Genomic DNA, 27714 nt, shown 5'->3' with positions numbered 1-27714 from the left:
GTCCTACCGTTTCCTATTGTATCCACAGTGGCGCCACGTTTGCCGGATTCAAAAAAGAGAGACCGTCTTCGACTGCACCCTTATTTTATCCGCGGTCGTGTAGGTGGTGCCCGTTGGACATACTCCTGGAGAAGGAAAGCTCGTAGGTTCGACGAAGGAAAATGCAAAATGCTCGATTAATTGGTCGCAGGTTGTATCGAGGCACGTTGATGGCGGGTTAGAAGGGGAGACCGAAAAGATAAGGGGGTGACCGTGGCTGCGCATGTGCATGCTCGTCCTGAGCACTTGTTACTGGTGCCTCAGTCTCGGCTTGTCTGGGCTGAAAGCAACACGGCCGCGCAATACTACCCCTCGAACGAACGATTCAGAGCCCCGGGAGACGTTCTAAAGATAGAAAACAGGAACCGTGCCAGTAGATTGCGTCCGAAAATCCTGGCTGGTCCTCCGGAAACGTTGGTCACGCGGATGAACGCCCTCCTCGTCGAAAATTGTGCGCATTCGCGAGGGACTAACGTGAAAACACGCGGAGTAGGAACATCGAGGAGAAGGATGTACCGTTGAGGATATATGCCCGCCAACGGTGTCCTCGGCACGCATCCTTGGCCCGAGATGAAGAAAAGGGACCACGGTGCAGCAGATTTTCGCTAACGTTGGAACAGGCCGTGAGCAACGTGAAAACGTGGACGAAGTTTGTAAATCGTGCGAATCGATTCGGCTGGCGATTACGAATACGCGTCCAGTCGAGAGAAATCGTGTTTTATGTACCAGGTGATTCTTCAAGGTTTTCCTTTTTTCAGCCAAAGGAGACGGATCGGTGGACAATTCGTTGAAAAATTATTCATTCCCTCGACGATAGCTCTACGCGTATCGCGCGAGACTGTTTTTAGACTTTCGTTTTAATCGGTTCATCGATTTTTCTTGTTAAACGATTAACGATTTCCTTTTTCAATATCTCCCACTGCACCGTACGGCTTACGTTTAAATTGGTTCAAGTGTTCGATGTTTGTACGTACGTTTTACTCGTTATTTTTAATTAGTTCCGTTCTTGCAACTCTGGTTTTGTTTGTTTTCGGTCGAACGTCACCGAGAAGGAAACAACGTTCGTTTGTACTTTTTGGATTTCGATGTTGGCTCGGTTTCGTTCTCTTTTTGCTTTATTCTTGTCGTTTCCTTTCCTGGTCTTTTACCGTAAACGTTCCTTTATGTGTACTCGAATAGCTCGCAAAAGTGAACAACGAATGATCGATGTTCATCGTGTCATTTCCTTCTCGAGAATTACTCTTGAAAATCCTTCGACAATAGCGCGCTAAATTTGGTTTTAGATTTATTCGTGTATCTCGATTTCTTTCGTGTTCGTACGAATTGTACGAATACAAATTTCTTAACGCGATCGAACATTTTTTTCGAAATTTACTTTTCCAAATATCATATACTTTAATACCCCCTCTCGTTCGTTGAGTTTTAAATTTTTCTTCGGAAGCAAATTTTGCTCGTCTGACTTAACGGTTCTTTCCGATTTTCTTTTTCAATTACCACCTCATGTTTCAACTCCGGTGACGTATCTCTTTAAAGATCCCGTACTTAAATTATCAAAGACGTCGCAGCAAACTTTTTAAATTGAAAGCAACATCATTTTTCTAAGCTTTATATTTCCATGTACGCCTTCGACTTAATATCTTCGGAAAGTCGAAATATTTTTAATTAGATGAGTTTTCAAATTCGAGATTTCGAAAATATCGATAACGTTTCGCCCGATTGTTGTTATTTTCATTTCTAAACCCATAGTTAACCGCCTGGTTAACTAGGGTATTTATTATACCGATTAATTTCCTACATTTAACATGATACAGCATTAAATGTAAAAGATAATTACATTTATCGTTCTAATGTTAAATGAACTGTGGACAATTCTATCGTTATTGCGTCAAAACGACCTAAAATATACTCGTCAATAACTCGCAACGATAAAAATGCAACTTTTCATTGCGTTTTACGTTACTGTTCTTCGCTACTTTAATTTATGTTATCAAATTTCAAAGTGAATACGCTAATTATAAAAATTGCTGTAAAAATAATTTTCATTCTTTGCATTAGATGTCTTAAAAACTATAGTAATACCAATATAAAAACGCAACGTTTTATAGATTGCTGTGATCATTGTGAATATCTTGAAATTAATTTTTCGTTTGTTCAACAATCTATACTATCTCTTAAAACGATATAATCTTTCATCCTGGGTATAAAGAAAATGTTCCCTCGGAAACAATTTTATTAAATATACGAGAAACACGAAAATGAATCTTTTATTTAAGTATCGATGTCGCACGATTGTTCTCGTATCATTCGATCTATTCAATTCTTTATGATTCGTTCTAAATAATTATTGGTTATCCTTGACTGGCGGTAGACCGTTATCAGTGTTTAATATCATCGTTGTTACTGGGTTAGTAAGACTTTCTTGCTTGTATAGTTGAACGTATGGATGCTGCAATATCAACAAGGACGTTTATCTAAAGTGCTGTATGCTGATAATGAGTTGTGAACATATGCAAATCGAATGTCCTTGTTTTTTAGACGAAATTAAACCTTGACACGAAATTTCTGATCGAAATAAACTTGTAGAATTTAATGCAGATGGGAATTTTCAAGACCATCAACATTTTTGTACATATAAAAAAAATATTTCTAGTCTATTTTCAACCGTGCATAGAATGTCACCATAAACTGACCTTGAACTCCACGTTTAAAAATTGAAAAACAAATTCGACTTTTACAAAAAATGTGCTCTTACAAAGATAGATATAATTTTTGTCCTCCTAATTTAATTGGATCGTATTCAAACATGTCACATTATATAACACAGTTTAATGGTAATTAAAAGGTTTATCTATAAATAAGAACGATATCTGACTTTTCACTGGAAGCAACGTTTAATGTATTCCTTTGTTATAATTTTATTTAACTGGAGTTCGAGTGACTGCTTCCATTTAATCGGTCTGTAATAACATTTCTCTGTCCTTTGCAAGTAAGTATAAAATGTTCCTAGAAAATCAATATTTCCTCCACTATAGCAAAGGATGGTACATTTATTCGTTCATATCTGAATTCTGTTTTCTCAGTCAATCTTGTATGCTGATAAATCTAAACTTCACAGTCCTTCATCGTTTTCTTCAATAACGTAGTAAACAAAATTGAACTAATCAATACACGTACTAAATAAATGTAAAATTCAACAAACGAATAGCAAATCAACAAAGTAAAAGTAGTTGCATTACAATAAAACTAATAACATGATAAATTTACCGTTATCGTACTTGTTTTATTATATCTCTTTAGCGATTTAAATATGTAATTCTCGCTTTATCGTGTCGCATTGTACAACGAAAAATATTTTAAATACCCGATATTTAACACAATAAAAACAAAGTTCAGAAATTAAAGAGAATAAAAAGTGCATAATTAAATTAAATTGAAAAGTTAACCTTGTCAGGATTAAGAACGATTTTCACTTTGATAGTGTACGCGATTTACTTGAATTTCTTAATCAAATACAGTTTATAACCCAATGATTATCTTAAAATATTCTTACTTTCATGTCTACAAAAGGTGTTTTAAGTGTTCTTTCATTTTCACGCACGCTTTGTATCTTCATATCAGAGAAATGCATACTCTTTCAAAAATTTCTGGCTTTGTTCCCAGTCGTTTGACATGCATTTTTGACTTGCCAAAGTGAAAGAAAATATTACTCCTCGTACGATTGTAAACTCACAATAGAATAATATTTATTACTCGCGATATGAATCAAATACGATTTTTAATTAAATTCATTTCTTATACAGACTCTAACTCGAGATCTGATACGAAATGCAAGTCTGAATAACAAAATTTGAAAAAAAAAGCTTTCTTAAGTGCTTCTTTAAAAAGGAATGCTTCTTTAAAAAGTTATTGTTAAAAACGTTTGTGCAATGTGTATTGAATGTTATACTACTTGTCGTGCAATGTAATCTGCACTATTTCCAATAAAAAAAAAAGTAAATTTTGTCCAATACCCTAGGATTTTCTGTTTGGAGAAAACGAAAAAGTGACATTTATTCAATATCAGTTGGCACGAGAGAAAAATCGACTGCAAAGATAGCAGAGAGCGTGCAACCGTAAAAAAGAACAGCAAAAAGACATAAAAAATATCGTTAACTCTATAATAACATCGTATGAAAAATGTCTACAAGTAGATAGAAAACATTGTGCGCAACTTTTGTCATAAATCAACACTGTTCCATGCAAAGAATGTCAAAGAGTTTTATTTATTACAATTTTCTTAGTCTCTCGAGTAAAACGTATGGTACATAAAGTTTTTCAACAATAACTCTTCAAGGAAACATTTCCGAATGTACGTTTACCGGAACTTTGCCACATTTCTTACTAGAACCCAAGCTAGTGTTCTCTCGTTTGGAAACACCCTGTATAATAATGAAAAAAAAAAAATTACTGACGATATCGAACCAAAATATCACTTTCATCTCTGATAAAATCAATTTTTTGACTTTTAAATACTGTTAATCAAATATTCGTTACCCAGATTGAATAGATATACGAGTTCTTTGTTACTTACGTCTCAATTTTAAAATCGACTTTTTCAGTAGCGCATTTAATTAATATTGTCGAATCTTTCACTACGCACATTTATCTCGATTATTTTCTCACCTACGAATCGTAGGATTTTTGCATTATTTACATAATATTGCACTTCTAGACAATGCTCGGTTCCATGGTATCGATAAATTGTCAGATGTGTTCCGAAAATCATTTAGTTGTATATTATCGATGCTTTCGATTCTCTCTGTCTTCGTTCTCGGATGTTGTCAGGCTTTAACATTTTGTTCCGCAGTGTATAAACGCAGTAAATAACAAGTGAAACGTAGAAAAAACTTCCACATTTTTCCCTGGTACACGTTCCCCTCGCATTTACGAAGTACATTTCCCACAAGTTTTATGCGGAGAGTAAAAAATTAATTTTAAAACTAAGACGCAGCTAATAAAACACTTGTATAATAAGAAAGAAAACTTCATATACAAGGTATCTCGTAAACTATTAAACATCCACCTTGAAAATTATAAATTCTTATACTTCGGTACTTCAGACTGTATCGCAACGCGAACCCTCATTAAAGAGTCAGTGTTACACCTAGATACCTCTACTTCCTAAACCCTTTTTTCTCACCACACGCGGTGTACGTTGAGCGGGATCATTTTTCTCGACAATATTTTCCAGAGAAACGTTCATCGACGATCGTGTCCAGCTATTTTATCAACGACGATTACTAGTAACCGGTAACGCTCGAGACGAACGCATTGAAAAATGGTGTGAGAAAATAACGCGAGAAAATAGCGCGTACCCGTTTCTCTTGGACACGTACGTAAGTCTACCATGATGAATCCTCGCTTTCAAGAGCATTGTTTGTTTTTCCTACTCTCGATCAACGAACTGAAATCGTTCGATAACTCAAATCACCCCTCGCATTGTCCATCGTTCCTCTTCCTGTCGCGGACTCATTGTCTAAGAAGTCGTTCTCACCAAGGTTGTTTCTCGTTCGTTTTAGCGAGAGCACGTCTTCGGTGAAGCGAGAAAGAATTTCAAAAGGGGTTTGCCAACGATGAAATCCGTAAGACCCTGAAACGAACCGTTTCTATGGACGACCTGGATGGACATGGATTCAGTGAAACCTACGAGTGAGATCAAGGTTGTAGCAGAATTTACAATGTGGAACTATTGAGGATAAAGAGGAACCGAACGATGAACGGATACGAATCTCACGTGTAGACGTGGACGTTTCGATGACCACAGTCACCAGTGGAACACGGATGACCGAATGTCACGTTGTATCTACGAAATTTACCACGCCGTGATTGTACAAACGGGATTGATCGGTGATCAACGTTCCAAGACCTGGCACGCGACCGGTGTTGGTGTGTACGTTTGAATAGAAACATTCATTTGGGAAACAATTATTTTCGAAACGTTCAGTGAAACGCTTTAACACCAGTGATCCCGGTGAGTTCGTCGAGAAACAGCGCGGCCCCGAGGCTGCTTAATTAAAAGTGTTCGGGCGTTTTTCGATCCGATTGGTTCCTGTCAGGTGTCGATTCTTCGTTGATGCGCGTCAAAGATTAACGAGGCTCAATTGGGGAGCCCGGGTTCGGGTTAGGTCCGGAAAGCGTAGTAATTGTTCGATTCCACGAGGAATCGCGACGAGTGTGTTGGTGCTTCTTTATTTCCGTGGAGGGAAGAAACCGATTGCCTCGACCATGGGCTGCGAACTTGGCAAATTGGCGACTGTGAAGACGCAACCTCAAACTGCCACGGATTCACGGCTTCCGCTCACGGCGAAACAGAAATTTACGGTTATGGCCAGCTGGAAAGCTGTATCCAGAGCACTGGAGCCGACTGGCGTCTACATGTTCATAAGGTTTGTAATGTCGATATAAGACTCCGAGCGTTCTGGAGATTTCAAAAACTTTACACATTTCCGTGTTCGGTATTGATTCAGTGACGAGTTTGAGAGAACTGCTTCGTAGGAATACTTTAATTATTATTATTCTCGACATTGTTACGCTCTTTCGTAATAATTGTACTCGACAAGTTTTCATTCTATCGTTTCGCTTTATTATCCAGAACTTTCGACGAAAGGTTTACGAAAATGCAATGGAGAACAGGTTGGAACAGTTTGAACCTTTTTTTAAATGAAAATATTCATACGATAAGATACGATTTGGTGATTTTTAACAAATAAGGACACTTCTAGATATAGATAAAGTTACCCTTTATTTTCTGAGTAAATGAAAATATTCATTGTACGTGCCAATATTAAGTTCAAACAAAATTGTATCTTCCATTTTGTTCTTCCGCGTATGTACGCGCGTACGTAAATAATTTTTGCTACAGTCGCGTCGATTCGTGTGATCGAATATGTATTGTTTCCCAGGGGTTGCAATCTTAATTATGAATGCTACGCAAATGCTTCTTATAGGTTAGGTTTCGAAGCAGCTGCACCTTGCTTTTTACGCAATTATAGGTATTACCGTAACTGTTCTGGGAAATACTGTATAATGGGATTCTAACTCTGATGTTTTTTTTATTTATCGCGTCGCAGTATTTTTATTTTCAGGTTTCGACGTGTTCGTGCCAATCAAATGATATAATGCGTTTCGGTAATGGAACAATTTGTTGAAAAAACAGTTACTGGAAAATTGTCAATCGTAACGTTCCTCAAATAATGAATGCAACGATCGCGTATAGTATACGTACATTTGGACAATTTTAGAAGGTATAAAATTTTCACAAAGGTCGACACATAAAAATTTATAAATATATAGATATATAAAATCGTAAACAAGAATATTAATCGATTAATTACAAAATGTTCAAACACTATCAATTGTACAGTATTGACAAGTATTTATAGCCAATTTCTTTTATAACTTTACTTGCCAACATCACCAACTCAAAAATTACTCAGAACTATCATAACTATCATATAGCACCTATATTGAGAAAACCCCATGAAATATGTGCAATTTACTAACAATAGAATCGCATAGTCAAAATTTCGTTGGTAAATGTACAAAGTCTACTTTAATAAAGCACTCAACGGATTAACGTCAAATTTCCAAAAGAGATACGCAATTCGGTATGAGATCTGCTGTCGTAACCACAACATCCGAGAAACTCGGTATCCCAAGGGCTGGTCTTATCTACCCTTTTACCCTATTACGATATACGTAGCGATACACGGTATCATTAAAAGCAGATGGAAGTAGATTTCGTGGACAAATTAATGTCCTCTGAAAGGCTATGCAAAAGGCGATGTGGTAATATCAATAGAACTTTATTTCCACCTTTTTATATCTTTAGAGGCCCGTGAAAATTAATTACAATGGTCCGTCGAAAATATAATTTCGCTAAATTATTAAATAATTGCACGTTAAATTAAAATTGAGAATAGATCACACGAATTCTTTTTCCTACTTTATTCATTCGCATACATTTTCACAATTTTCCTTTGCAAACTGAAAATGTAATAAAAACTACTCCTTAATGTACTTTTCAATGTTTTACAAAAAAACCTGGAAAATATTAATACAGCCAAACGGTTTAATTAAAATTGAAAGATGAACACAGAATTTGAATTTAATACTGTATATATATAGAGAGTACATTAAACATTCAGGCATTTCTATTACCCGAAGTAAAAACTATAGAACAGGAATTTCTTTCCGGAAAAATTTGGAAATGTAAATCCAATTGTAAAAGACGAGGAGGGTATGTAACGATGAATATAATGGTAAATGTAGACAGCACGGAATAAATGAAACTTGGAATTTGACATTGTCGAAAATTATTATTGTTTAAAAAAATTACACGCGTTTCTCGTGTTTTTATGAGAGAAAGGCTCATTTTATGGATAATAAAATTATGGATCAATTTTAAGGTACGAAGCCTTTGATGATAATTAACCCGAACAATCGGTTGCCTCGTCCGTTCCATTTTTATATCCGTCGACAGATACTAGATTCAATCCCCAATTTTTTGTCTGTCAAATACACGCCATACCTCTCTTTATCTGTCAGCTTCCCTTTGTTCGTGAAGGAACAATAGATTTCTAGATATCGGCATACAATAACTGAGCGTAATTGATGTACTTATGTAAAGTTTAGAGGTTTTAAGGAAAATGACCGTTCGAGGACGTCGACTATGATTGAAAAGTGACGCAAGTATTTCTGGAAAGATATTCTAAAACATTTTACTCGTACGTAAATGTTTAACTTCCTTCGAGAAAGATTGATGAAGCTTTCTTCTCTCATAAAAATAAATGTATCGGTAAACAAAATTTATAAGTAAAGTGATCTTCCTTTGTTAAATATTTTGAAATTTATTCACGAAAATGAATCTTAGCACCTTGCGAATGACTCGATGAGACGTACACAACAATATGTACTTTTAATTTCTATAAAAGAAATAATAAATTACAAAATACATATTCAACGCTTAGATACTTTTTATTCTCTAGTATTTTAAATATTGAATCGATCTGAAAAAGATTTATTGTCACTTTTTACCGAAATGTCTTTCGAACATTTTGATGTATAATAATCGTTGATTCTGTTTTTATTATCCCGGTCTCAAGTATGAAACTATACAGGCACCATCGATGAGATTACTTATCGTCAGTTTTCATTAGAAATTTATTAGCAATAAAAGGGTGTTTATCGGTAACAAAAGAATAGTATAATCCCAAATGAGATTGTATTAGTGATTAAAATTAAGGCATCTTTAAGTATCTATTATTATTTCCGTAAATTATGGTACGACGTAACTTACACAATGGCGATGTACATTCGTAGATCTACATATCGCTATGAAAATACATAGTTAATTTCATGCAAAATAGTACGTTCTAATATATTACTGAAAGAAATTTTAACTTTGGAAATAAAATAAAGCTTTGTCAAAAATGCTATTCGTTGCGTTTACCGTATCTACATTTATAATTTTATTTCAAAATATCGTTGTATATATTTTTTGCTTAATTACCCCATAATTTTGCTTAATTACAACCGCATAGGTGTTTTAAATAAGTATCTATACCTAGCCACTGCGCTCCCATATATTCGGCTGTAAGAGTAAAATCAATAATCTAGCTAAGGGTTAGACCCCAAATCTGTATTATAACACGTCATCTAATATTAGATTTTACCTATCCTCGATGTTCGACGATCTCGCTTAATCAATTTGACGCCTAGGATGGAATTTACAAGCATCAGTGGAGCAACGATTAAAGTCTCCAATTTATTTTCGAAAGAAATTATTGCTACATATTTCCTTACTTAACTGCTTGTTTGTAATTCTCACCTGTAATGTAGAAACTTTCGAACAAACGAGAGACCCGAATTCAAAAAAATCCATAAAATATATTACACGCGCTTACAAAATTTTAAATAACTCCAAAAATCCAAATATTATTTTCGGGTTCTTTTAAAATCCATAGCTTTTTATTTTTTGCATCAATTCTTACGTAATCGTACTCAGTGTATAAAAACAATAGCCGAATAAACCAGTATCCTCGAAAAGTGAGTTTAAAAACAAACTAATATTCGAAAACAATATTAAAATTGCAAAGATGCTTTTCATTATTTTGCCCATAGATCGTGTCTGACATATGATAGATGATTTCACTAGAAGCAACTTCAACATGTGCACAGACAATAATTGGTTCTTCGCTACCAATCCACATAATTCTCGAACAGTACGATTGATCACAATATGCTCTAGTTCTATCATGCGTGAACCACTATTTGATTGTTTTTCCTTCGGAAGAACGTACAACATCAATTGTAATGTCAAATCGACCCATCGGATCGCAAATACAATTAGTCCATATTTCTAAGAGAAAATATAATTTTTCGTTTCCAAATGTACGGATAACAATGTTCCAATTTTTACCTGCACATTTTCCATATTCGTGTACTTTAAAAATTCGCAACTTAAGAAACCGTTTTGAATCTAAATCCACATTACCTGAAGGTTTAGTGTGCACCAGCGATAGACCCGCTAGATGGCGGTGGTCACCTCGCTCTAATTTAACCAAATATTGTTAGCAAATCAGATACCATGACCGTCATCCTTTCCAAACCGAAGGCTTTGTAAATTAACCAAACCACATCTTTCGCTCTGGCATCGCGCCCAATCTTCGAATATTATCTTAGAAACGACTCTATTACGACTACGCTTTAAGCCTTGAACAAACAAGATACGATTTAATCTTCAAACACAACCGTTGCGCACTTGTATTCCAATACCGAAATCCCTTGGATGCGAACTTAACGCGAAACGAAACATTTTCATTTTCAATCCTTAATAAGTCACTTCCATTTCCACGTTCAATTAAGGAAATTGTATCGCAGAACTGGACAAACCGTATGCATACTCGCATCACTCGCATCTAGTTTAAATTCGATTCTATTATGCAGACTTCGTTATTCCCAGCTAATTCATTTCATACCCTCTTTACTTCTCGCACATCGGCCGTCCCTCTCCCTTTATTTTTTATCTTTATCTATCTACGTGCTACTAAATAATGGGATTCCTGATATTGATGTACTCTGAACGTAACTAGAGCGTATGGGATATGTCTACAAAGGGGTACCCTGAAATAATTTATCGCGGTCAGAAAACTGGTGAGATTCGTTCCCCTCTCGGATAATAATCAAGCGCGGAAGAATATTAAAAAATATAAAACGAACGAGTTTTATCAACGATACAAGACATCTCGGCGAATCCCTCACCTTGAAGGAGAAATCTACAAATAGAAACTTTCATCGTTCGTTGAAACTATCAAACCTGTTTGAACTCGGTGCAGTAAGAACTCGAGTCACTTTAGGATAGGATCGGGATAGAAGAGGATCATAAATGTACTCGCCTCGAGGAATATTTTACATTCAATCTGTACGAAAATCTCAAAGAATCACTCTTACGTTCGATTCGAACCGCAAAGTCGCATCGTCAGGACACTTCTAGACTCCCAACTCTTTTTCTCCATCTGTCGACTAAACGTACGCAACACCGATTCATCTACAAACGCAAGATCCGTTTCTTTTTTTTTTCTTTTTACGAGCTTTTACATTTTTCAAACTCAACGGCTTGGAAAAAAGAAAAACAAAAGTGAAACTGTACACCGAGGAAAAAGAAACGGACAGAGCAATAAAACACGAGGACACGACGACAGTGTTGTAACTACCGAGCAATGTTACGCAGAGGTAACAATATCGTTTCGCGACTTGCCGTTTATCAAAATCTCTAATTAAATTGTTTAGTCACGATGGAATTTCCTGCTCCGACGTTATCGATATATCGGTTATAGCTTTACGATGGTTTCAACAACGTATCCCTGAACGGTGGACATTTAATACCTAAATGCTGTACAGTGACTTTTTTCATCGTTAACAGACGTCCGCGCTTCGAAAGTTCTACGTGAAACTCACGCAGCCGTTGTTTTTCTTCCTCCCTCCGCCTACTGACGAACAATGGACTTCCTCGTATTGGCATTTTCAGACTATTCACGTGACCAGGCGCAGAAATAGTGCACTCATGGTTGTTTCTGGACGCATTGATGCGAAAATCAGTCTACCCTGTTTCTTCGATTTTCCTCTTCCACCTGTTATTTTTGTCCGATTTGAAACCACCACGAGCTTCTTTCAATTTCGTTCTATCCGTTTTCCATTTTCCAGCCCCCCTCTATTCTTCCGTTTGTCCCCCTTCTAAGTTTCCTTATTTCTGTATACCTAGTTTTTGCTCTCTGGCTCGCTTCGCTTGTTCCTGTTTCGTAGTTTTCTCGTTTCGTTCGTCGTAACGCCGTCCACCGATGTTAAACCTGTTCGCGTTCTCTTCGAAAATCGAAATGGCCACTTTCTTCGGATATCCGATAGTTTCGAACCCCACGTGTGAAACCTCGTGTGTCAAACCACACGTGATCTCGTGCGTTGGTTCAAACTCCACGCGTCAGAGATTTGTGAGCACAAGTGTTTTCAAAAAATTCGTTTCAAATTCTACGAGCAATCCGTAACGATAACGGGAGATCCTCGATTTGATTTCACACGCAACGAACGTTGAACAATTGTTCCCTAATGCTCCTAAACGGTCAAGTTCCTCGGATAGTTTCGATTATTTCACCGCGACACCGTTTTACTCTTTCCTACACGAATACACACGTCTGCGCAGTAGTGGGTACGCTTATGCGTCATAATATTCTCTTAAAACAGGTACAGAAACGGTTATTACCGCGTAACCTCGTGCTAAGAAAGAGATTACGATACAGAGAGCACAATTTCCATTCCCTCATCTTCCCTGTATCCACATCGAAACGAATTGAAACGAATTCCAACACGCGAGAACGCTTAATTCGCCCGCCTACTGGAAACACAAACTCTTCGTCACGGTGTATAATTGTACATTCGCGTTCCCGGTGAATTGTTAAATTGCACCGTTGGTCCCCGAAAGTTTCGTTATCGATTTCTACACTCAATTTCGAATCTTTCCGTTCAAGTTCCGGGTACACTAGATATCCACTTCCACGGATCGTAGGATACGTAATACCGTAATAATCGTTTATCGTAAAAGTTGAATAAAACGTGATCGATTTCGCGGGAACGATGCACAAATGTTCCGGGTTGGAAGTAGGCGAAAAACCCATACGGGGGACGCTTCGAGGATCACGGTAGCGGTAAATCCGTATTAAATGCGCGATAAAATAATTATAAATGGAGACCAGGTTCCCTCACCGCTCAATCTCCCGGTCGGATGGCGTACAGGAGTAAACTCCGTTCGAACGATTGCGTTCGTGGCACGCAGCTGCACGGAAGACACGAGGCTTCCGATTGATGGAATAAGATCGGTGAGGCGCATTCTATCAACCAAGGGTATACCGGAATGCGTTTTGCACCGTTCGTGCATCCGCAACAGCGTAGACGGAATCGTTCGAATCGTTCGAATTGGACAGGGCCTGGGCCCGGTGTAAAGGTAAGCGATTCGATACGGATTCAACGTAGAGAACACGCTCGAAGTTGGCCATCGGGACTCTACGTAACGTAGGTATGCGTAACACCGGAACCTTATTTGCTCCTCGGGGTAGCATACGCATATCCTTGCTCCACAAAAACAGTGGAGTCTCCTCGTTTCTCTTCAAGGTAACTGCCTCGGCTCCATTTCTTTACGAGACGGTATAATCAGCTCCTCTTTGCAAGGTAGCTTGACCCCTTACCCGGCGGCCTCTATACTCCGTATGGACTACCGTTTCCTTGTGTGGATATTTATAAATATAGATAACTATGCAGCCTTCGCTCTTCTTATTTGACCGGTAAGAGCAAACACCGCTGATCAAACAAAATTATATTTCGACGTTTCGACCGTGCACGATGCGGTCCTCTTCTCGAATACCGGTGTACAAAGTACACACGTACCTGTGGGTAGTTGCGTTTCGAAGGTATGATCGATGCCCGTTTTCGTAAACGATCGAGAAGGAAAACGGTGAACGAACATTTCGGCGCGAGAGAAAACACAAGTTCGTTATTTAAACGTAAAAAATTAACCGTACGATGTTAACCTAACACCACGCTCGCGTCGAATTACGAAGACGTATGGTTGTTGAAATGGCAGCCTCGTTTATTACACGCCGTTATCATTGGTTTATTAATATTAATTTTCGGTTTACGCGAAGCTCCACTAGCGTAAATAGAACAGCGAGTCACGTCTTCCATCGCTGAGGGGTTAATCAACTCCCGAGGTGGCGTAATCAGCCACTCATTCCTTACCGTGGCAGCTTAATCAGCTCCTCATTTCTTTCCGAGACAACCGAATCAGCCCCAGACGAGATAGCTTAATCAGCTCCTCATTCCTTGCCGTGATATCATAATCGGCTGCTCGTTTCTTTCCGGGTTGGCTTAATCAGCCCCTAGCGCGGCTTAATCAATCCCTTGTATCGTTTCGCGATAGCTCAATTAGCTATTTACACAACTGAATCGACACCTCGTCCGGAGAGCTTAATCAACTGCTCAACTGTCTACGGGAGAGGTCATTCAACATCAAATCTCGGTTAATTACTATGAATCACTGTGTCTAACAGGGAAAGCTAGCAGCAAATTGAGCTTGCGTAATTACTTATCATAATCATTGTATAACGTCGCTGCATCATTCATTCTGTAATTCTGTACCTTAATCGCTGTATCGTCGGAGCACTAATTGGTAGTATTACTTGTCGAACGTTGCGGTTTGCACTTCTTTGTGCGAAAGTGTATTTAAAAATGGTTGTAAAATTTGTTTACACGAGGCTCCCTTTTCGAGAAATTCGAATAGAAATATTCATGGATTAAGTATATTCGCGATTAAGTACACCTTGACGAACGCGTCCTTTCGATACTCGTCTTTTTTTTTGTCTCGTATTCGTGTTTGCAAACATAATCGTGTTATCGGTATTTTCTTCCAAAAGTACGAATCGGTTACCAAAATACCAAGTAACACCGTACCATCGATGTCTAGAAACGTCGAGACAAGTAGAAACGATCGACGATGAACAGACACGTTCGTTATTTAATACTTATTGGTACGCGTGCTCGACGAATTTTCAAAGTCGAGTTTCTCAAAAATAAAGCCTCGCGCGAAACACTCCTTTCCACCTTTTTTTACTTACTTTTAGACGAGAAATCGCACACTTTTCGAGCGTGCCACGATTTTCCATACGCATTGTACAAAAAGGGAATATCAAAAGTGCGTAAAATACTCCGATCAAAGTTATACCTTTTCCAATATCGTTCGTTTCAATCGACGATCCTCAATGATCATTTGAAAACATTTCTTATCTGCAGCCAGGTGACTTTATCACGCTCGTATACTTTCACAAACCGTGTAGCTTTATTCTCCCATACTTGAAAAAATTCACGATAAATATTTCCAACAAGGTTCGATGATAATGTATTCAAATAATGACAGCTGCTTCAAGACAACTTAATCAAGCTCGATCCGGCTATAGTTGGCGTTGTCGTTCGAGATAAGAGTTTAGCTAGAACCTGCAGAATCAATAAACGGCCGTACGTGCGTGTTATGTTCGGGATATTGGTCAGCTCCATCCTGCCGCCTCTTCGTTAAAAGAAATTTTTTTACCGTTACTTGTAACCCCCGTTTACGCATGTTTCGAACAAAGTTTACAAAACTGAGACCCCGTTATCACGACAGGACACTGAAGCAGTACACAGAGTATAAATAACATTCTGCATATATTAATAAATCACACGAATAGCTCGAATTTTAGTCGGAACAAGAAACTCGAAGATTACGAAGAGTATCAGAGAACAAACGAGAAGAGAAATGTGTTTCGTCTTGAATCTATCGGTAGTCTCATCGGTGGAGCTGTCCAGCAGATCTCGTCTTCTTCCAAATAATTCATCGTACGTACTGTTAAATCACAATATTGTAATATATCCTCGATAATAATTAAAAGGAAAAAATATCCCTTATAGTAGCTGGAAGAAAAGAAAATATCGCTCATAATAGCTGGAAAGAACCAATCACAATATACGACCTTACCGGTGATACAATTGATCATTTACAGTGGGATATTTGAACTACGACCAAAGTCGATTAGACCTTTGACGTAATTGTTCGGTGTAATTGAATCGATGAACTAGAGAAAAAAAAACAACAAAAGATAACTAACTACTGTAACGTAGATTCGTATGAAATAAATTAACTCGAAGATATAACATCTCTGTAACTGTGTTACACCTGTATACTGTGTAACACCTGTACAACACCACCGTGTAACTTTTGGAAACGGAAAAATAACGAGGAACCAAGTGTCGATATTTGGTAAATTAACGTTGAATGTTGGATAGTTATTTCTATTTCAGATAGATTTATCAAAGCTGCAGATGCAACGATTTATGGAACGATAAATTACATCGATGGTTCGGCACAACTGCTTGAACGATAACTGTAAAACACGCGGGGTTGTTGTACAACCTGAGGTACGAGGAGATCGTGTTGGATAGCAATACGACGCCATCGTAAAAGCTAACGTACTGCAGGTTTGACGAACGACAGGTTGGAACGTGTGTGACCATTCGTCGACCAGTGGAAAAAATTTCAGATTCGAGACAGAAGTTATGCGCGCAGAGTTCGGAAACCCGTAAATTCGTATCTCGCGTGTGTGCGAGCGAATCCATGTTGTATCGGTTGATCGAGTGTTCGGGAATATTGGTGCGTGCGTGTCCTAACACTGGTCCCGGTGAGTTCTGTTCGTGGATTGAACGTGAATTACTATTCCATCGTACGGACTGAATGATTCTTCGAGTTGGGTTTGGTTCTTGGGAGAATATTCTGTCTCTGAGCTGGAGATTGGCCCGATCTTCGAAGTATTGCCGTCACCGAGTTCAAATAGAGAATTTCAATAGTACCAGCGAGGGATGATTAATTCTACCGGTGGAATTGATCGCTGAAGGTGAAGAACCCGGTGAGATGTTTGATGGTATCTGAGTGCTGATTTGCAGAAAAATTCGCGAGATAAGGCCTTTAGGGGAAAGTGAGAAATGGATGCGGGGAAGCGGTGACTCGGTGAAAATTTGTATCAACGCATAAATCGACTTTCTTTTCGTTCGCGCACAACGGACAATTTGAATCCCAGTTTCTACGAATCTGGTCGAACGGTTACATCGGCCGAGCCACGCGGCACGATTTCGTCGTTGAACCAAAGGTGGATTTCCAAATGTTAATTTGTATGCGCAAACACGCGACGTTTGTATCTCGATCGGACGTCGGATTTTCAGAAAGGGTCAGATACGTTTCGCTGGTTCTCTTTCTTCGTCGGGTGACAGAGAAAATGGAGCATGCACTGCTCTTAAAGAGAATGGATCGTATCCAACAACTGGAGTGTCAGCAGACGTGAAAGAGATATTGTTATGGTAAGATTATATGAAAGGAAGGTAACATCGCAGTTGACAACAATATTCTTTGGTTAGAGTAGGTCAATTAGTTGAAAAAGAATATGCAGCATGTTACGTTATATTTAGAAGAATAGTGAGTTTCTATGCTCTGTATACAAAAGAATCAACATTTTAAGTCGTGTGACTATACTGAGATTTAATTGACACAGAAACATTTTACAAAAATGGAGGCTTTCGAAGTAAGGATTACGAAAAAGGACTGTAAACACGAGAAACACCAATAATACAAAACAATACACTCTGTTTCTTGATACGAAACGATCGTTAATATTATCATGTTCATATCTCCCAGTTATTTCAACGAATCATTATTTCGTTAATTTTATTTTCTCTCTTATAACTGTGTAATAACCTGTAGAAGGTAAAGAGTACGTGCTGAGTGTAATTTCACGTAATTTGTAGAAACCATCAAGTATATCACTATTGTATAGACAAGCAACTATCGTGTACCAAAATAGCTTCTATTCTCATATTCTTCTAGTAAAAAATAAATGCATGAATGAATATATTGATCCAGATTGGTATGATGAACTATTTTTAAATGACTATTATTACTTCTTTCTAAGATTAGCCGCATCTAACGATAAATATCATTTTGTTAAATTCGACGAGTTTTCAGTGTTTCAAGAATGGTTAAAGAGATCTTTTATCAAAAGTATTCCTCATCTTTTACTTAATTTTATATTACTTTCTATTCTCTTATTTTACACTTGCATTTTGTATTACAAATTTCTATTAAAGAGTCCCTCGTTAAAAATAATGATAACATATAAATAACCATCCCAATCGTGAGATTTTACAACGTGATCGATTTTTCAACACCCTCCTGAGATTGTGCTCTTATAGAAAAATTGCAACAGAAGTAAGATACGCGTTTAGAAATTGTTAAGAAACTCGATTCAAAATTCTTGGAATCTCTGGAATTCTTCTTGCATACGATTACAATTTTGAATCCATACTATGGCCTTTCGATATCGTCACAAGCTGTAACTTTGTAACTTGGTATTTGCATATCACCCTCGGCAGACGTTCACGATGCTCTTAATAATTAATGCAGCCCATTTTATCAGTCTAACGTCGCTAACCGGTTCACACATTATTAATCGCATTACAAAAAAATCGTGCGCAAACTCGATTTGCATTTTAGTAGCCAGTCGGATATCACTTTTTCGATGAAATTGTATTGGTTCGTACGCGTCCATTTATCCTTTTCAATGTTTAATCATTGAACAGCAAGTTGTGAAGGTTTATGGAATGAAGTGGAATACGAATGATAACTGAACACGATACCTGTTTGACACAATCGTAAATGATGAATGGTAGGATTGCCTACTAAATGGCATGTGCCTTGCAGCGTGATCGCATTGCCTGATACTCGTTGATAACAGGCAAATATAACGTGCCAAGCTTTCGTACTGTTACAAGACAACAAATATTTCAGCCGTGATAAATTACATAACTAGTATAAAATGCTGTCCGATTACTCAAACTCGTACTTAACTGTACATTTTAGAGTACTCGAACCTGTTACCGTAATTTCAGGCACACCTGTTCACTTACTTTTCACGTTCTTTATCGAAGAATTCATTTTTCCAAATAATATATTCATAATCGAAGTACACAAATTTGAATACTATATATAGAATTAAAATTCTATAATCGGAATTCTAAAATTCTAAAATTCTATAAGTTCGAAAGAAATTTAAAACTGCTTGCACTATAGCGATACAAAATTTCGTATACTTCCATCATCGTAATGAAATCAACATCGAACCAGTATTCATGATAAAATTGGAAATTCGTCTAATTTTTCAAAGTTACCATTTAGTGATGTACAATTTTACTTCATACGTATACTCTCATTTATTTCCAGGCTGTTCGAGGAAAATGCGGAATTGTTAAATATGTTCACGCAATTTCGCGAATTGAAGACGAAAGAGCAACAATCTAATAGCATGGAGTTGGCGCAACACGCGGAAAAAGTTATGTCTGCCCTCAATGAAGGTATCAAAGGCCTTGACGACATGGACGTCTTCTTGACCTGCCTTCATCAAGTTGGAGCCACGCACACGAAGATTCCCGGTTTTAATCCACAATATTTCTGGGTGAGTTTTCAAAATTATCTAACCATCTTTTCAAATTAACAAACTAAATCAAAATAATCCGCCACCCTCTCGAACAAATCTAATAATGTGCATTGAACAACGTACGAGAAAACGTAGCATCCTGCTTGACAAATATTTATTCTAAAAAGAAATCGAGTTAACATTTGTTTCGCACGTTGCACATTCGCGCGGAATAATTTCGTTATTTTAGCTCGTTCGAGCAAATATTTGAGAAAAAAAACATATCATTTGGACGAAAATAACACAATTGGCGATGATACTGTAACCGTTCGGTGACAGTTTCATAATGTATAATTTGACCAATTTGAGGAAAACCAAAATGCAACCGAGATGTCCTGCCTTCATTACCCAGTTAATTTAACCTACTTTCATAACGAATTTGAATGCATTGCACTCGATGCGCTAAAATATACTACGATCGAAGTAAAGTATAGTTACAATTAAAATATACTGTACAGAATTCTTTGCTATCTTTTAGAATTCGTTGCACATTTGGAAAAATAGTAATTGCTATTACAATGGCGAATTTTAAGTACAACACAAAACGGCGTTAAAATCGTTTCAATGTATTTGAAAAAACATAAAAGATATACGAAAACATATTTATAGAATGTACAATTGTTTAAGGACAAAAGGGTGTCAACGTCACACCGTTTCGCGTTAATGCACTTTTACGTTTCTCCGAAAATATTAACGGAATTATTAAAAAATATTACCCGTTCTTTGTCCAGTAAGCCCATCACAGCCTCCATTAGGCTTTAAAAAGGCAGACAAGAACAGAAATCCTTTTCACTGAACGTTTCTAAAATCTTCTTGGACGCCTGCTTCAAAGGTTTACTACTATTATAGTATATCAAACAATGTATCGTTAATATAGTTGTCTACTTCCATGAATGAAAGAAACTATCGGTACTCAAATACCTTTATTTACCCTTAATTTTTCGTTGAAGTGTACTCGTATAAAATGAGAAATATTCGTACTTTCTAAATGTCCACTGAGTATAAATTAAGAAGTAATTAAATTACTGTGGAAATTAAATTACTAGTCAAAGAAATTCATCAACCTACACTGATACACGACTTAGCTACAACGACAAGGTCCCTGTAAAATGAATTGTAAACACTTTGAAAATTCTAATAGAAAATCTTCAATTATATTTGTATCGTCTCGCAATGGTTATGTATTGGAAATGTATTTTTTCTAAACATTCCCCCAGAGTTGAACGTTCTGCATAACATTCTCCCGTCTGTCTGCAATTCCTGTTCAACGATTTTCTGTCGAGTAGTACAAAAGATCCTTTGATTTTTTCCTATCGATTTTCCCGCACTTTAAATGTCCTCTTCATAGGTTGCACCCCACCCTCGTAATGTCACTCTAGACGATTTCGGAAGTCGCCAGAGGGGCCAGAACACACTTCACAGTTACCGAAACTAGGCGATGCTTATGTCTCGCAGAGATAAAACTGAAAAGGATACAGTAGATCGCAAAAGTATTCGATCATCGAATGTGTCAATCGAGATTGCATTAACAATAGCTTTGCGATCAAATAGCAAACGAAATCGATTCTGTTGTAAATCTTTGTTTACATGCATCTTACCAGTACAATGTAATACATGTGTCGTAGACGGTTTAAAAAAAAAAAAATAACACACATAAACGAATGCGGTCGCCCGCGCTAAAAATCGTTCCCCACTCTTGCATATGCATTAGTCTTCGTACAATGCACTCACTATATACATGAATAAAATATACATGTATATATGAATAAAACACATTTGTCGCCAATGCACGATAAAACATGCAAAATTTTAACAAAGGAAACATTCGCATAAAACGAACCGTATAATGGCAATTGTTTATCTATATTTACTTATTTAAACGGTAATTGTTTTATGAAATTTCAATGTACTCACTGAACAATTGAACAAGCATATTATTTTAATTATTCTATATATTTCATACATTCACTTATTTATTTGCACGTTCACGATACGATTTCCGTTAAACGAAAAAAAGAAACAACGAAAACGAACCAACACGACGTTTAAGAATACACACGATTGTGCATTTTGCGTTACACTTCACGTTCGAACGAATGACAGATTACAGTATATAAACAACGATAAAAAAAAAACAATAATGGGGGACGATTTTAAAAGTGACCGCCAATATTTAGAAACAGAATTAAGTTCGAATGAACAAATAATTGTAAACGGTAGTGGGCATGCAGATATTCACGAAATAAATAAACGAAGTTCTATTCAGAATAATAACGAATGATAGTATTAAATTTAACAATTATACCACGAATCGATAACAATTTGAGTTTCCATATAGAAAGAGAAGAACGAAATAATCTATCTCCGAAGAAATTGAACGATTAAAGTAATAATGACTTTGAATAAAAGAAAAAAAAAAGAAACACAAATCTGTAACGAAATACATTACGAACGTACGTTAAAAATTGCAGTAAATTCGTTAATTTTCTCCGCGAGTCACGTATATATATATATATATATATATATACATACACGTTACCTTTACACGAATTTTATTTTCAGAAAATTGAGAAACCATTCCTAGAAGCCGTGGAACGGACCCTGGAAGATCGGTACTCCGAAAACGTGGAGAACATCTACAAGCTAACGATAAAGTTCATCATCGAGACGCTAATCGACGGCTTCAACAAGGCCCAAAATGACAAAGCACAGAGCGACACTGCTAAATCCTAGTTGTCTCGGTCATGAGGAACCAAAAGGAACATTAACGTCCGATCGAGAAAACTCCCGATCGCTTTCCACATCGGGATGCCATTTTTTCGAGCGAGCAATCCCAAAAGAACGAATTCGACCACTCGATCGCACAATCGTTCGTCTATTCCGAAATATCTCCATTTCTCCAGATCTGCGATGTAATCTGCACGATCGAACATTCAGCGGAACGAGACAGTGGAAGCTGTGTAACGCATTAACGTCGAATAAGATTCTTTTTTACGGAGGTACGAGTGGTACTTCGTGGGTGATCAGATTTGAAATCTTTTTCCTTCGAGCGGGTCTCGGTGATGGGAAATAATACGTGGGAAATAACTATGATTATTGTATTGCACATTTAGTCGTTTCGTCCCGCAACAAAATGACGAAACGAGTTCGTGAATTCTATTGACGGTCAAAGAAAATTAATTACGCGATACATCGTTCCGTATTTATCGAATTCCTCTTCATCGATCGGCTTCTTCGTGTAATTTACTCTCATTCGTTGAACGCAACCCTATACCGTGCGCATGATAATTCACTCGAAACGGGTAATGTTACCGGTCAAGTGGTACAGGGGAGCAGGTTTAACGAAAATAGTATTGGATTTGTTTTTCGCCCGAGCGCGATATCGATTGTGAAATTTCAACGATGTAAATATGGTACTCGAGCGTCGTGGATTATTTCAGACTATCGAAACATGAACTTCATTCTTTGAGTCTCGCTTGAAACTTCTATGAACACAGACATTCTAGCGTTAAATTCGTACGAAGTTCCTGTAAACTATCGTAGAAAACGAGACGATTATTTCTGCGTTGGGGTTGTCGTATCAAATGAGCGAAGGAAGATGTAACAAGAATCGATGGAATAATTGAAGAAAACCGTTGTATTTTGTTTAAGAATCGAAGGTAACTGGAAAACGACCTTTCGAAGGAACCTGGGCTCTGAAAATTCTTTGAAAGTGCGATAAAAGAAATCGAGCGATAACGTATGGAGTAAACGCGCGATGCAATTTGAAATTGGTATAATTCACCTTTGAATTTTTGCATATATGAAATATTTTTCCATAGCTAAAACGTTAAGTTTATAGTCCACAGCAGTGGTTAATTTATACAAGATGATTTAAATTCTAATCGATTCGAGATTAAATACGTTCATGGTTCGCATAAACCGTTCCCTGTAAAATGAAATAAAATTCGACACCATAGTTTTCGATGTTTACCAAACTCGCAGCGTTTATTCGTGGATTCGAAAAAACTGACATCGAACATTTACTCGCTCTTATTTGCTCGCACGAAGAATCGTAGATTGTTTTTCTCGATGATCTCGAACGCTTGTTTTCCAAAAGAAATTTGAAAAATCAGCAGGTATCTTTTCTCCTACGTTTATAACATCGAAACGTTCTTATTTACATTAGACTCGATTAACGTTTGCCCGCGTGATTCTAGAAAAGATATTCCCAGCTTGAAAATGTCTACAAATAAACACGAGCTATTCTCTCGACGCGAAGCGTAAACGTCAAAGGTGGAATGGCGATGCGTCGGTACAATTTGCCGCATTCTTCGATATTAAACATTTCTCTGTAAACGCGAGCTGTTCTCTCCAAGTGAAGCGTAAACATCAAAGACGATTTTCAGATGCGTCGTCGATCCGATACGCTCGATTTTTCAATGATCTTAACGTCTAGCGTTTCTCGCGGCCGCCGATACACGCTGAAACTTCGAACAAATAATAACAACGACCGGTGGTGCGAAATCTAGAATTTACGCGGAACAACTCGTGCACGCGGCCAACTCGGATGCATTTTCAGCGTGCGCTTCTGGCTTTCAGCATGCGCTCGATAATTGGTACCAGAATAGTGATTACCTCGAACCAATCGAAGTTGACTGGTGTTTTTATTCATGAGAACCTTGGATTACGTAACTCGCGTATGTGGCACAGTGCTTTCTATAGTTCGCGACAAAATGAATTCTCTTCCAAATGGTGCTGAAATCTTCATTGTTCCAGAGACGACAGCAAACACTATTTCGAAGTTCTTTCGCAGACATTGACAACCGAAGACGTTCCAACGATTCAATTCTTTTCACGGGAATTAATTGCAACTTTCGAAATTACGTTGTCCAATCGGATAATTCAAATTCGTGCAAGAAAGTTTAAATTAATATCAACGAGATGTGTGTGTGTATATATATATATGTATACACATCATCGTCAATTTCTCGCATATTTCTTGCATATTTTAATATGCAATATCAACCGTAAACGTTTAAACGGAATAACGTGCGAAGCCGCAAAATTAAAAAAGTTTGTTTACCGTTCAACGCGTATCGTTCGTTACAATTTTACAAGTGAAATTAAATCAGTTGCGAAACTTTTCACCTCGTGTACGCGCGTACGAAGTAACGACGTATTCTTACCGCGTATACATTTTTCTATACGACAATTACAACCCGAGTTTCACTGTATCTGCCATGTCCGTGCACTTGCCGTTAATTCGTGTGTCACGAAGCGTTTCAAAGTCACCTCGTTACAAGGGAGCAATATTGGAAAGTGTCACAACAGCCAACAAAGAAATCGATAACCTGTATTCTCACAAAGTACGGAATCCATTAGGCCGCTTATAAGCGTGACAAAATGCAATGGCACGTGTGCGAAAAAGATTATTAATAAGTAAATACATTGATTTCTCAGCGACTGTGATGTTCATTTGAACTTCTCCCCCCCCCCCCCCCCCCCCCCACGGGACTCGTTTTGCATCCGTTGAACCGAAAACAAACGTTAATTTCACGGGTTTCTTTGCAACTGAATAAATTGTAATCAGAAATGGACCAATTCGTATCTCGAAAATTAAGTAAGCTACAAGAGCGTAAACGAACGCTCTTAAAAAGTGTACAAGATCGTATATTCGATTTGCATGGATTGAAATAAATTAATATAAATATAGAATGTGCTTATAATTGTTCAGAGTATCTATCGTCGAAATTAAATGTGTTAAGTTGATACGTGTCTTTGGTGCATCCTTCTATATTGTTTTGTACAATATATCGAAAATTGACCTTTCCGCAAAACAAACTAGTATTATTATTGTATATCCATCGCTGTACATTTCGTTGTCCACAACCTGCAAACCGTCTTATAATATTTCTATCGATACTACTCAAGATATCAATTGCTATAAAAGATAGAGAATGTTAAAAATATGTATAAGAATAGTTCTCGAAGATTTCGCTCGTTTCAGAGTCGAATACCGACAGGTGTAAAATAATTTTGATAATGAAAAGCAACGAGACAATGAAACAAATTTCAAACATCAAATTATTTTCTACACGATACTAGACTTATTTCGAAGTCCATGAAAATTTCATATACATTCGAAGATGGAAACTGTACCGTTCGTTAATTATAGATAACGATCTACCGACATCAAAAGTTTCAATAATGATCCAAACACGAATACGCATACGGTGTATAAAAATCGATATCAATGAAATTTATAGATACGAGTAATTATTTTTCACAAACATTGGATCGATTGCTTCTGTACTCGATTTACGTAAATTACGTAAATTATATTTTCTCGAAGAAAGTGTGACTCGAAGTAAAAACTAATTTATCGCGACGTTACGATACCTTGGAACGTTGGATAACGCGTTAAAAATTAAGCGTCAATATTTTTCTTTGCAAGCTCTATGAATACCATCGTGTCACGCGTAAAATAAACGTAACACTTTTTCGTAAAATGATAAGGAGCGAGTTTCTAAAAATCATTAAACGAATCGACCATCGTCGTAGTCACACGATTTTTTATAGTGTATAATCAAAAAAAATGGTGTTAAGAACCTGCACGATCTTTGACCGTCAAAAGACAATTATATAGATTTTTACTCGCGATTAAGAAAGAAAAAAAAAAATATGCGAACGTTTAGGGTGAATCCCTTTGCGCAATGTCAATTTCCTAGGTGGTTCTTGAAACATGGGACCCCTTTGTTTCTGTATCTTCCTCGCCGTATTTATCTATTTTTGTTTCTCTCTGAGATCAATTTATTTGTAACGCTCGTCGACGAGGATATCGAGTCGCTGTTCTTTAAAAGAATTACCAATTGCGTTCATAGAAGATATCTGCATATAACCGAGGACTGCTGTAACACGTATTCATCCGATACACCTTCAACTGCGATCACGTGATCTTATTTCGTTCATTTAAAAAGAAATACAGCTCTGTTCGATAAAGACGGCTTCGTTGTCTTTATTATTGAAATACATTAAACGCGCGTAACGTAAAATTAATTTCGACTACACACCCGATACGCATTCACGAACGAAAAATATTTAAATCCTTGATCTGCGAAAAATGTGGAGATCTCTTAGACTCCACTTGCGAACGATCGATTATGCTACACATTGTCATACATTTGTCTCTTTTTTATTGTCACGATAATGAATGTAATAAAATAAATCCAAATATCAAAATGGATAGGATCTATCTATCGGTACTTAATCGCGAAAACACATGTATTAGCCATAAAATAAAATAGTCGAAATAAATCAGACAGGCCTACTTCTCGCATTGAAAATGCGAATCACGATATGTAACACAGATAGCACGTTATATCTGTCCTTGTGGCATGGTTCGTTGTAAGATGTTCAAAAAGTAATCGTTCCTCGATCGACGGGCAGAAAACGACGAATACTTTGCCTCAGAGAGAATAATACGTGTTCAATGATAAGGAAGAAAATGAATATGTAACGCGCCTTTCACATTATACACGATCGTCCGACATAAATAGTATATACCGCTTGTATTTATATAGCGGCGTACGATTGGCGTCCCGCCATTTGCAATTGTGATGCAGGTAATGCATTGTTCGAAGCTCTAGTCTAGTGAAAACTTTTCTTACTTTTAATACGAACGCTTCGTATTACTACGAAGCTTATCAATTCGAAATTGCCTCGGTTTACAGAAATTGATCGTAGAGTATATATATTTCTGACGACGTATTTACAATCGTGTACAATGTGAACACACACTTATTAACCAGAAGTAAGATTGATCGACAAGTTAGGTAAGAGTGCAGCGCCTTCGCAGTTCGATAAATCTTCCTACGCATAAGCTTTGTAGAAAGGATTCGATCGATAACTAATTTCTCTGAAATACTTTCCCCGTGCTGTTTTAAAATGAAAATATCATTCACATACCTTGCGAAATAATAAAACACGACGAACGATACAAAGCACAAGGTACAATGTCTTCGAGGCATTCTTATTTATTCGACGCGATTCTTCGTGAAGTATG

At 37.2% G+C, this 27714-nt stretch overlaps 2 protein-coding genes across 4 annotated transcripts in view; one reads left to right on the top strand and one right to left on the bottom strand.

Annotated features, from left to right (window-relative positions):
• Positions 1–27714, bottom strand: part of LOC143147653 (uncharacterized) — a 114425-nt gene that overhangs the window by 81951 nt on the left and 4760 nt on the right. The window lies entirely within an intron of this gene.
• On the top strand, positions 336–25116 carry LOC143147657 (globin-1). Of its 3 annotated transcripts, none has more exons than XM_076313090.1 (4): positions 336–768; positions 5598–6464; positions 19418–19649; positions 22233–25116. In XM_076313090.1, the coding sequence occupies exons 2-4, from the start codon at positions 6304–6306 to the stop codon at positions 22401–22403; spliced, it is 564 nt and encodes a 187-aa protein (XP_076169205.1). In that variant the 5' UTR covers positions 336–768; positions 5598–6303; the 3' UTR covers positions 22404–25116. The 3 variants fall into 3 exon arrangements, with proteins under 3 accessions (XP_076169205.1, XP_076169207.1, XP_076169206.1); XM_076313092.1 differs by lacking the exon at positions 336–768 and adding an exon at positions 5277–5410; XM_076313091.1 differs by lacking the exon at positions 336–768 and adding an exon at positions 5366–5414.

The sequence above is a fragment of the Ptiloglossa arizonensis genome, chromosome 5 (genome assembly GCF_051014685.1).
Source record: "Ptiloglossa arizonensis isolate GNS036 chromosome 5, iyPtiAriz1_principal, whole genome shotgun sequence".
NCBI classification, from domain to species: Eukaryota; Metazoa; Arthropoda; class Insecta; order Hymenoptera; family Colletidae; genus Ptiloglossa; species Ptiloglossa arizonensis.
Note: the sequence above shows the minus strand (reverse complement) of the source record. Positions and strands in the feature narration are given on the sequence as shown.